Source organism: Schistocerca gregaria, chromosome 6 (genome assembly GCF_023897955.1).
Source record: "Schistocerca gregaria isolate iqSchGreg1 chromosome 6, iqSchGreg1.2, whole genome shotgun sequence".
In the NCBI taxonomy this organism is placed as follows: Eukaryota; Metazoa; Arthropoda; class Insecta; order Orthoptera; family Acrididae; genus Schistocerca; species Schistocerca gregaria.
Window position 1 is genome coordinate 523,508,900 of NC_064925.1, and position 13,192 is coordinate 523,522,091.

The following is a 13,192-nucleotide window of genomic DNA, read 5'->3' on the forward strand; positions in this document are numbered from 1 at the left end:
AATTACACGAAGCGAAATGTAGTGTGAGGAGGGCTATGCGAGAGGCTTTCAATGAATTCGAAAGTAAAGTTCTATGTACTGACTTGGCAGAAAATCCTAATAAATTTTGGTCCTTTGTCAAAGCGGTAGGTGGATCAAAACAAAATGTCCAGACACTCTGTGACCAAAATGGTACTGAAACAGAGGATGACAGACTAAAGGCCGAAATACTAAATGTCTTCTTCCAAAGCTGTTTCACAGAGGAAGACTGCTCTGTGCTTCCTTCTCTAGATTGTCGCACAGTTGACAAAATGGTTGATATCGAAATAGACGACAGAGGGATAGAGAAACAATTAAAATCGCTGAAAAGAGGATAGGCCGCTGGTCCTGATGGGATACCAGTTCGATTTTACACAGAGTACGCGAAGGAACTTGCACCCCTTCTTGCAGCGGTGTACCGTAGGTATCTAGAAGAGCGAAGCGTTCCAAAGGATTGGAAAAGGGCACAGGTCATTCCCGTTTTCAAGAAGGGATGTCGAACAGATGTGCAGAACTATAGACCTATATCTCTAACGTCGATCAGTTGTAGAATTTTGGAACACGTATTATGTTCGAGTATAATGTCTTTTCTGGAGACCAGAAATCTACTCTGTAGTAATCAGCATGGCTTTCGAAAAAGACGGTCGTGTGAAACCCAGCTCGCGCTATTCGTCCACGAGACTCAGAGGGCCTTTGACACGGGTTCACAGGTAGATGCCGTGTTTCTTGACTTCCGCAAGGCGTTTGACACAGTTCCCCACAGTCGTTTAATGAACAAAGTAAGAACATACGGACTATCAGATCAATTGTGTGATTGGATTGAGGAGTTCCTAGATAACAGAACGCAGCATGTCATTCTCAATGGAGAGAAGTCTTCCAAAGTAAGAGTGATTTCAGGTGTGACGCAGGGGCGTGTCATAGGACCGTTGCTATTCACAATATACATAAAAGACCTGGTGGATGACATCGGAAGTTCACTGAGGCTTTTTGCAGATGATGCTGTGGTGCAACAATGGAAAATTGTACTGAAATGCAGGAGGATCTGCAGCGAATTGACGCATGGTGCACGGAATGGCAATTGAATCTCAATGTAGACAAGTGTAATGTGATGCGAATATATAGAAAGATAGGTCCCTTATCATTTAGCTACAAAATAGCAGGTCAGCAACTGGAAGCAGTTTAATTCCATAAATTATCTGGGAGTACGCATTAGGAGTGATTTAAAATGGAATGATCATATAAAGTTGATCGTCGGTAAAGCAGATACCAGACTGAGATTCATTGGAAGAATCCTAAGGAAATGCAATCCGACAACAAAGGAAGTAGGTTACAGTACGCTTGTTCGCCCACTGCTTGAATACTGCTCAGCAGTGTGGGATCCGCACCAGATAGGGTTGATAGACGAGATCGAACAGAGAGCAGGGCACTTCGTTACAGGATCATTTAGTAATCGCGAAAGCGAATAGAATAGAAGGGAGAACCGATAGAGGTACTCAGGGTACCCTCCGCCACACACCAACAGGTGGCTTGCGGAGTATGGCTGTAGATGTAGATGTAGATACACAATCAAAATAATGTGTTTTTTAATGCAAGTTGATCATTCAACAAATCTTTTGAATTTAGGTGAGAATATTTTTTATATTTCAAACTCTTCTGAAAGGTTCATTTTGTAGCAGTTGTCAGCTATATGTAAAATTTCCATATCAGGCTCAAATGGAGGAGGGAGAGTGTGTCTCTCTTTTTACAGTTGACATAAATGTGTCGTCAAGGTCTGAGGATTTACAATATCGCTAATTTTGTACATTTCTGAAGACGGAAAAATTTATTGGAACCAGTAAACCATAATAAAATTTATTTGCAACTGATGACTGAATTTTATCCTGGAAAAAAGTAAAAAAAATTGCAGAGGCAATAATGTAAGTTTCGTAATTTCCAATTTAATACTGGGTCTGCCTGACTGGTATCAGCAATAAGTGTAACTTTACATTTTTCTCATAAAAATCACTTATTTAAATTTAGCATCCAACTGGTGAATGTGGCACCAACTATCCATATTTTTCTGGATGTAATATTCTACTGGTAATTTTCTTACTCTTTTAAAACATCGTGGTTTTAAGCTTTTCGCAATGACAAATAATAACAGGTTTTCAGAGCCATACAAATTGCATCCTATCAACAGTACAGATCTTTCCTTTGGGATTCCCTTCATGAACATCAGTGTCTTTACAACAATAAAGTTTTACTGGTAAAATAAGACACTTTTGTTGGTGTTGAAGATATCTTTCATGTCATTCTGTTTGATTACGGAAGGCAATGTAGAATGTAACAAATCCCAGTCATGATTGGCAAAACTTAGTTACCTTCACTGTAACCAGCATTCTTAAAATATGCCATTCCTTTTCTTAAAAGTTTCAGTCTGCCTAGATATCCATAAAACTAAAAACCCATTTGTTTTTCATTCGCATCTACGTTTACGTAATTCTCAGAAAGACACATAACAAAGTGTAACAGAAGAAACTACTGGCACCACTATAATACCCCCTCCCCCCAACCCTGTTCCACTCACAAATGCTGCATGATAAGAATGACTGTTGGCAAGCTGCTGTATTAGATCTAATTTCTCGAATTTTCTTGTCATCATTATTTCGCAATATATGTGCAGGAGAAAGTAATATGCATGACAGCAGTTGCTAAAATGTTGCTTATACAAATAATAATGAGCTGCTAATATCATAAACGATTATTATGATGATTATAATTTTTTAAAGTGCAAGAACGTAAACAACAAGAAAGTTAACCACTGAATGGTAATCCACAACCTAGGAAGAAGGCTGATAAGGAAAACTTCTGTGTGGCAAATGGTAAAACAGTCTATCCTCCTCTGAATCTTTTTCTAACCCGCCATGCTCTAATCCAATAATAATAATAAAACAGGAATGAAGACTATTTGTGATAGAGGAGAAGCATTTATATGATAATCAGCCAGCTGGTGAAGGACTGACACATATAAATAAAAAAAAAGAAGAAAACTTTAAAAATTTTGCACCAAATGACTATATTCTACAGCTTTTGCAGCTGTACCTTCATTAGGAGAAAACCTTAAATAATTAATTTAGTCAGTTGCAAAAGGTTGGGCATAACAAAGCCTCATGTTGCATTTAAACATCACCATTGTTTAAATTTTTATCTCAGTCCCAGAACAGAAGGATTTATAAATATATTTGCAAAGAAACATTACTAATGTCTGTCTGAATATTTAACCAGAAATATGAAAGACCGAAGTTATTATTGTCTTCAGAGATTAAAGATGTCTTTTACTGTTTCCATGCCAATCACAGCGCTGAATAGTTTCTCAGAGATGAGGACTGATGTTAACAGATGTGTAATTTTAAGCTTTTCTTGTGTATTTGCTTTTTTTGAAACCCAAATTAAAAAATTTATCAAAAAATATATATGTAACTTCACTAAAATATTTGGTTTATAAATAAAATGCAATTCCCATGACTGCAGAATTGCATAGTTAGAAGGTGGAAAACATACCGCTAAGTTTCTGAAATATTGATGTAACCAGTAACATTACAAATAAAATATTAAAAAAAAATTCTCTCATACTTGCTTCAATAAAAAGAAACTGCAAACTTTAATCACATAACTGACTTTGGTACAATATCTTCATAAATATAAGGGATGATGGTGGCATCAAATGAGTATATAATAAAAAATCTGTAATGGGTATACTTCTAATTACCTCATGCAGTTCCACAAAACACACGGAAACCAGAGTGCCACGCCTATCTCCACAACTCTGAAGACAATGTCGTGCCAGTTGCGGCTTACAAGTGGAACCCTGTAAAATTAATTTTGATATTGTAGACATCTACACTAAGAAAAGATTGGATGTTACATGCTGCACAGAAACTAACAAGTTGCTTCATTAAGTCCATTTCAGAGACATGATACCTACTACATATATACCTACAGTTGGGTGTAGAAAGCTTCTACCAGACTGTCTGTATCCAATTTAATCATTGCTGTCACAGGTGGAGGATACAAATAATTTGAGTTTCAAAAAGAGTCTTCAGGCACAGCAGTTACTATCTGAAAGCCAGCCAAATCTGTGAACTTTTAAGATGCCTGCACTGTCACTCTCTTGGAAAACCACCATAAAAATAACTTAATGTGCTATGGTCTTGTGCAAGTCTTATGCACTGAACCAATTCGTCAGCAGCTTGCAGATCAATTTTCTTACTCATTTATCCAAGGCACTTGTCATTTGTACTCTGAAGTCTGCATGGATCCCATTCCAGAGAAAACACTCTGAGGTAGTCACTGAGAATGATACCCAGGAAATCAGCCATAATAGCCAGATGTGCCAACGGCACCAAGAATTTTGCTATTTGGGGAGCAAAATAACTGATGATGGTCGAAGTAGAGGGGACATAAAATGTAGACTGGCAATGGCAAGGAAAGCGTTTCTGAAGAAGAGAAATTTGTTAACATCGAGTATAGATTTAAGTGTCAGGAAGTCGTTCCTGAAAGTATTTGTATGGAGTGTAGCCATGTATGGAAGTGAAACATGGACGATAAATAGTTTGGACAAGAAGAGAATAGAAGCTTTCAAAATGTGGTGCTACAGAAGAATGTTGAAGATTAGGTGGGTAGATCATGTAACTAATAGGGAGGTATTGAATAGGATTGGGGACAGGAGAAGTTTGTGGCACAACTTGACAAGAAGAAGGGATCGGTTGGTAGGACATGTCCTGAGGCATCAAGGGATCACAAATTTAGCATTGGAGGGCAGCGTGGAGGTTAAAAATCGTAGAGGGAGACCAAGAGATGAATACACTAAGCAGATTCAGAAGGATGTAGGTTGCAGTAAGTACTGGGAGATGAAGAAGCTTGCACAGGATAGAGTAGCATGGAGAGCTGCGTCAAAGCAGTCTCAGAACTGAAGACCACAACAACAACAACTGAATCAAAAGAAATGTTGTTTCTGGGTGCTGTATATGCTAATCTGCAGTTAAACAATACTGTAATTCAACAGCAGCTGCAGTGCTCTTTTGATCCTATCCCCTCCCCATCACTCGTCATGTTGTTATAAGTACCCTATGTGGAAATCGGCACTGAATCAGTTCTTGGTGCATGGCCTTTGGGTTTTCCAATAGCCTCCATTCAAGGAACATTTCACCTAAGATTACATGTAAACTTCAATATTTGAGAATTATACTAAGAAACTTAGAAACCTGCCAAATTTTTTCTTTATGCTTTTGTTTTGCTGTTAGCTTCCAACCCTCAGAAAAGCTCTTCAGAGTGTGATGTCAGGATATGTTACAACATAGACAGCTACCATATTGTTGCGGAAGTTTGATTCAACAACGAGGACAGGAAAAATGTTGGAAACATATGTTTAGGGTTCAAAATATTTCATCATTATTTTGACTACACACAGGCAAAGATTTACAGAACATTTTTTTTTTTTTAAAGTGGACATAGTCAGCCAGTAAAGAGTGTTAACAGTCCTGTATTTTAGATAAACTTCCTTTGTCCTTCAAATGGAAGATTTAAAAAAGTTTTATACTGGTGGGAGAGCTGGAAAGCGGGGTCAGGGGGTCAGCATAGATGTATAGTATCAAAGAATCGATCTAACTGAGTCTAACTTCCTCCAAGTTTTTACAACAACAACACAACTTCTATGATTATCTACAAATTGTTTAAGTGTAATGTTTGTAAATATTATCATCTGAAAATGAACATGCTAAAAACTGAAAGCTAGCATAAAGGCAAAGCATTTGAACAAAATTTTCTCGTGGATGCTACTTTTTCCAGAATTTTTTCCAATTTACATTACACTGACAGCTGTCAGCACATCTACAATGGATGAAAAAATTTAACTATTTTCTTCATTTCTACACGGTATATTTAACTCAGGATGTTCAAAAGACAAAGTACAAACTGCCAGTCCAGTTTCCCTTGCCAGCAGTTCTGCCCAGGGTAAAGGGAGGATATTTTTTCATCATGAAGCAAACTGAAGCTCTTTGTCATTTCACTGACACAACTCCCAGTAAGCAATGAATGAAAAGAATGCAGATGGTAGAAATATATATACACACACGCCTGTGAAGTGAATTTCAGGTGTACTCACTTTTTCTTCCACAATTCTGACAGTGTCTCACTGAAGAGGAAGCCTACAACAATGCTAAGCATGAGTGCTTGAGAGAGCAGGCCAATGCGTGACTGGTGCAGCTGTGAGATGTCCACTTTCTGTTGCAATGGCAGAGAGGGGCTAGAGGCAGCTGACAGGCGTGCATCAGCATCTGGATCTGTGTCTGCAGAAGTGCTGGTGTTTCCGTCTGCATCCGCATCCACTAGCCGTGTAGATGCCGGCCCATCACCTCGTTCTCCTGCAGGTGTTCGACTGGATGCTGCTATAGTTGTAACTTGCTCCCCACTCAGAAAGCCAGCGCGGAGCTGTAAAACAGTGGAAAACAAATAAATTAGTTTTTTGTTTTGTTTGTGGAACTATTACTAGTGACAATGGCAGAAGTTGTCAATAACTGCATTATTAATTCCAAATTTTTTTGTTGCTTGTGTTACACTGGTTTTATAAATACTGGAAATAATATTATGTAACACTAAGCTGCTGTTCAGTTCATTCTTTATTGTGTGACTGGTTTCAGTCAAATATCATTTTCCAGCATTTGTTTTCTTATTTGTTGGTACTTAAGCATAAAATTTCATACTTGGTTCAGCAAATTCTAAAATATTTTTTGTTTACTGTGTTGCACAGTTTTTTATAAATTGCAGAGCTTGCTGGAAATTGGTCTTTGACAAAGAGCAATCATACAGTAAAGAACAAACCAAACAGCACCTTAAAATTTTACATAATGTTATTTCTTCAATTTTGTTTCCACCTCCCATTCCCGATTCATTTCTAATTCTTACTCTGGCCCTTCTACCAACTCTACTCTGAAGATGCTACAATGTTAACCAATGTATGATCTTTGACCTTCTATTCTTTTAAACTCCTCGTTTCATCTTTGCCTTCTTTTCTCCTCACAATAGATGGCTTCCTCTCAATGTATTGACATAGTGAGGACCTGACTCTCCCACACGCGCACCACACCCCTCTTTCCCTTCCAAAGGAGGAATATTCCATTATTTTGTGCTAAAACCTAGGGCTATTATTTTTTACTTTGAATGTTTCTATCAGCGATACTGGCCTCCCGGAGATAAATATTGTCCAGCCAATTTCTCCCCTTGCGATTTTAATAGTTTCCTCAATCGGACTCTCCATTTGGTACAAGTAATTTAAAACAATGAAGCTTTTAAAGCTAAGGTGGTAAAAAAATTTATGAATAAAGAGAATTCATTTAAAAATTTGTTAATAATCGTGTTCACATGTTTATGAATAGGAAGTTAAAAAAATTAACAGCCTAAACATTTAGAGGTTTTGCACAAATTGCTGCAATAAGAATCAAATAAATAGAACAATTTATGAACAAATTCTGGAAAGGACACTTAAGACCATTCCATAGCACACAGGTTTGACAGACACGAGAAAGACAGTGTACATCGTTGCCTTAACACTTACCTCGAACGACTCCACTGGTTGTGTTTTTGTGTTTGCCTCATCGTTGTTTAAAGTATTGTATCTTGCTAACACATCCCTCTGCAAAACCAACATCAACACTTTTCAGTCTTGTCTTGGGATAACAGTTACTTTAACCATTACAAAAGAATTTACAAGTACAAACAATGAGGTATTTCTGTATGCTACCTTCAATTAATCTCCAAATTAATAATAAATATGTATATTATATATGCATACACACCAATCCACGAATACCATCTAGCTAATGACAATATACCCAAGACAGAACCAAAAGCCAAGATGTTTGCATTGCAGCAATAAAGCAACACACAACTACAACTGCATTATTTTACGTAAGGAGTGACTATAGTGCTGAACAAAAGCCAAGTAGCATAAATCAGCATAATTATCATAATAATAACAACAACAACAATAATAAGTCAACGCACTGGAATTATTAACTAGTCACAGCTGTTTAATTTTGTGAGTCATAAAACATTATTTTATTTATATTTCTATATCTACATCTGGGCAATGGCCTCACTGCAGTGGATACACCGGTTCCTGTCAGATCACTAAAGTTAAGCGCTGTCGGGTGTGGCCAGCATGCGGATGGGTGACAATCTGGGCCGCCATGTGCTGTTGCCATTTTTCGGGCTGCACTCAGCCTTGTGATGCCAATTGAGGAGCTACTCAACTGAATAGTAGCGGCTCCGGTCAAAGGAAACCATCATAATGACCGGGAGAGTGGTGTGCTGACCACACGCCCCTCCTATCTACAGGCTCAGCAGAGGATGAAACGGTGGTCAGATGGTCTCGATGGGCCATTTGTGGCCTGCAGATGGAGTGCTTAAATATCTACATCTAGATCCATACTTCACAGGCCGAAATATGATACAATGCAAATTTGAAACTGTTATCAGTTGCAATGGGACATTAAGCAAAATCAGCAGCGATGAGCAAAAATGTGTACCGGACCCAGAGTCAGACTCGGGATCTCCTGCTTACTAGGCAGGTGTGGCAACTGCTTCATCCAGGACACAGCATTATCGCAACTGCACAGACCATCTCGGTACGCCTCATGGCCGATCCACACTCCCACCGAGTGCCACCTATCGACAGTCCCTGTTCATTATACTTCTGTTTGCAACTCAGAGATTCCAACACAAGATCGGACATGTTTGATGAATTCGCAAGAGATCCATTGCCCAGCTAGGTTAGCAATTATATGAAGTTGTGGTGTCTGCTGGAAAGAACAGACAGCACACAGAATCCGCAGCTGTGAAACACTATGTAAATTGAAGGGGATCATTGCTGTCAGCTGCAGACACCATGTAATCTTATAATCACTAAGCCTTACTATGCAATGTATCCCTTCTGCTCTGTGAATGCAGAAATACATCTGTCCTCCTGTTGGAATCTCTGAGTAGCGAACAGGAGTAAAATTGACAGGGACTGCAGATAGGTGGCGCTCTGTGAAAGTGTGAATTGGTTGTGAGGCGTACCAAGATAGTCCGTGCAGTTGCGATAGTGCTGTGTCCCAGATATGCAGTACTTACCGCACCTGCCTAGAAAGAGATCCCTGTTTTGAATTCCTGGACTGGTACACTTTTTCACTCATTGGCACTGACTCTGCTTAATGTCCTGTTGCAGCTGATAGCAGTGATCACCCTTTAATTTATATATAATGTTTCACAGCTATAGATTTTGTATGGTGCCTGTTCCTCGAGGCAGACATCCATGAATTCCCATTTGGCTTCACGGAGCATTTCTGTAACAGTCACATGCTCATCAAACCTACCAGTAACAAATTCAGCAGCACACATCTGAATTGCTTCAATGTCTTCCTTTACTCCAAATTGGTAGCAATTCCAAACCCTTTAGCAGTACTCAAGAATGGGTTACATTAGTGTTCTTTACAGTCTCCCTTTATAAATGAGCTACAGTTTTCTAGAATTCTCCCAATAAACCAGTTTTCTAGAAATCTTCCAATAAACCAAAGTTGAACATTCGCCTTCTCTAGCACTGACCTCATGTGCTCATTCCATTTCATACTGCTTTGCAATGATATGTCTAGTTATTAATCAACAAGACTGTATAAAGCAGCACACCATTAATACTTATTTGAGCATTACAGGATTGTTTTTCCTACTCATCCACATTAACTTGCATTTTTCTACATTTGGGGTGAGCTGCTATTCATCACACGAAACAGAAATTCTAAGGCATCCTGTGTCCCCCTACAGTCACACAACAACTCTTTCCTGACACCACAGTGTTGTCAACAAACAATCAGAGATTGCTACCCACTCTATCCGTCAGATTATTTATGTATATTGAGAAGAAATGTAGTTCTCTCATACTTCCCCAGGACACACTTGACAATACCCTTGTCTATTATTAAGAACAGTCACTGCCCATGACAACACACTAAGTTCTATTACTTAAGAAGTCTTTGAGCCACACACATATCTGATGTCCATTCATTATCCAAGTAGGAGTCTAACAACAGCTTATTTGTTCTTTTCAGCATGAAACATCACCCAGCCTTCTTGATGCCTTTATTAACTTTAATAACCATTGTCACTATGGTGACATCATGGTCATTAGTCCCTGTCTCTAAACTGACACTCATGATAAGGGCAGGCCTGTCTGTAGTTGAACATCTGAAATATTTCCACTCCATGTGGGTTGCCTAACAAGCTACTCAAAACAGTTTTCGGAAAATGTGTTCAGAACTACCTCACAAGACTGTCTGTCCGTACCAAAGAGAATGATTTCATAGATACCTCAGTCTATATTCAGTAGATTAAAGTCACATCCAACTAATCTTATATGATTAAGGTAACATCACATTACTAAGCATAGATTTTCACTGAATGGTTATACAACTGTTACGCAGGGTGGAATCGATATCCGATCATTAACTTGAGTTCACTTCTCCCAGTTACTCACATCCACATAATGAGGCACTTAGACTCATTTTTTTCCTCTATAGACACAACATTTTCCTTGACTACAATGAATACTACCCCTCCTTTTGCATCTGTCCCATCTTTTCCACACGTATTTCATGCCTTGGTAAATATTTCAGACCTTTCTACTTTGGTTTTCATCCAGCTCTCAGTTCCGAGCATAATGTGAGTGTGACACTGGAGGGTGGTAAATTAAGGAACTTTGTTACAAATGATTCAGCAATTTATGGTTAAATTTTGACAGCTGAAGTTTCTTCACTTTGTACATGATCTCATTTTTCTCCCTGTATATTGACTGGTGAGCATTCATCAGAGGACTTCAGACTACCACCTAGCCTGGAGAAAAAAGACGAAGAAAAAGAAGAAGAAGAAAAGAAAAACTATGTGCACTCCACAAGCACTGTGCTATGTGAGTAGCTGGTTTCTTTGTCTAGTGCAACCTTGACCGATCAAAGAGAGTCCTACGAGTCTTAACACCTAAGTCCAGAAACCTGCAGCCGAGAGCATAACGGAATCAATGGAGCCTTTGGTTGGAACCCTGCACTTGGCCCCAAAATAAAGGGCCCTGGTCAATTCTGGGTGTGGCACTGTTGTGAGCTCTGCTTGCACCTCACTTATAGCACAAGTTACAAACTGAGGACAGCCTTGGAACACAAGTGACACGTGCCTCTGGTTATGACATGAACCAAGACTTGAAGATGACTGTGCCCTGTCACCTGGACAGCCACAGAATGTGCCTCCTCTATATCTCAGATAAGGCCACCTGTCGACGTGCAGGGCACAAATTGGACTTCTTTCTTATCTTGGATGCTGTTTACCGAAGGGGCTCCATAAACTGATAACTAGCATGACAACCCCCCCCCCCCCCATGTGCTTGCTCAGACCCTGTTGAAGGAGCAGCCACTTGTCCACTCACAGGGAGAATAGGCGAGGCCATGTGGCTGGTCCCCACATTGACTTTCTCCCTTGAGAAACATAAGTGTGTTACAACTTGCCACTCCCTTTGCACTGAGCACAGCTTCCTCACGTCGGACACACTGTGAAGTGCCTCAGCAGCAGAGCCCATGGGTGAAACAAATGGCACTTAAGCTGCCCCCCATGAAGCACCGCTTTCTTCAGTGCTACTACACACCAAAGTAGCAGCCTGTGGACAGCTGACTATGACCAACATCATCTTCAGCTGTTAGAGAACTACAGCTTTCTGCAACAGTTACTGGCTGTTCAAACCAAAACAAATGATAGTGGTGATACATATAGCGTAAATCAAAACTTAAGAGTTGCTAAAACATGAGACTATACCACTTAAATACACAAACGCACAATGAACTTAAGAATTACACTACAAAATTACACAGTAAATCTCTTCTACTTAAGAGCAAGTAATATAATTCACAAATGAACTACTCTCCTGCTGGTGCTCAAATGCAAGCTGGCTCCTGAATATTTTATCATCATAGTAATAATCTATTGCTTTTTTGTGTCTTATGCTCCCATTAAAATATACTGCACATCTCTTACATAATATTGCTGCATGCATATTTTACTTAGAAATAGCATTATTACAATAGTGTTTTGAAAATTTCAGATGAAACTTAGTGTGGTTTAAACATATTTACATTTGTTTCAGTTTCAATTTTCTGAAATTTGTTTCAGAATGAGCTCTAATATAAAGCATTTTCAAATCTGTCATGCAAAAATTGAGATCATTATGAAGATGACACAATTAAGTAATATTTGGACGAATCCTGAGCTTCTAGATCAATAGGTTTCATTGTGAGAAGAGAAAAAATTGCGGTTATAGAAAGGTGATGTCAAAAAAATAATTTGCTTAAAAATATACATCGAGGATGTGATGGGACAAGTTTTCTACATATACAAAGTGAATACAATAAAACCAACAAACTGCAGGGAAGGATTCCTGTGAATGTAGGAAAAAAGGTCCTGTAAACATGTAGACGTAGACTCAGAGAGAGCTTTTGACAATGTTGATTGGAGTACTCTGTTTCAAATTCTGAGGGTTGCAGGGGTAAAAATACAGGGAGTGAAAGGCTATTTACAATTTGTACAGAAACCAGATGGCAGTTATTAGAGTTGAGGGGTATGAAAGGGCAGCAGTGGTTGGGAAGGGAGTGAGACAGGGTTGTAGCCTCTCCCCGATGTTATTCAATCTGTATATTGAGCAAGCAGTGAAGGAAACTAAAGAAAAATTCGGAGTAGGTATTAAAATCCACGGAGAAGAAATAAAAACTTTGAGGTTAGCTGATGACATTGTAATTCTGTCAGAGACAGCAAAGGACTTGGAAGAGCAGTTGAACGGAATGAACAGTGTCTTAAAAGGAGGATATAAGATGAATATCAACAAAAGCAAAACGAGGATAATGGAATGTAGTCTAATTAAGTCGGGTGATGCTGAGGGAATTAGATTAGGAAATGAATCACTGAAAGTAGTAAAGGAGTTTTGCTATTTGGGGAGCAAAATAACTGATGATGGTCAAAGTAGAGAGGATATAAAATGTAGACTGGCAATGGCAAGGAAAGCGTTTCTGAAGAAGAGAAATTTGTTAACATCGAGTATAGATGTAAATGTCAGGAAGTCATTTCTGAAAGT

At 38.9% G+C, this 13,192-nt stretch overlaps 1 protein-coding gene across 1 annotated transcript in view; it reads right to left on the reverse strand.

Moving 5' to 3' along the window:
• Positions 1–13,192, reverse strand: part of LOC126278985 (uncharacterized) — a 308,717-nt gene that overhangs the window by 40,836 nt on the left and 254,689 nt on the right. Inside the window, exons 7-9 of the mRNA XM_049979288.1 lie at positions 7,610–7,687; positions 6,161–6,486; positions 3,767–3,865 (exon numbers count right to left, since the gene is read on the reverse strand). Coding sequence (XP_049835245.1) covers positions 3,767–3,865; positions 6,161–6,486; positions 7,610–7,687 — 503 coding nt within the window. The remainder of the gene's footprint in view (positions 1–3,766; positions 3,866–6,160; positions 6,487–7,609; positions 7,688–13,192) is intronic.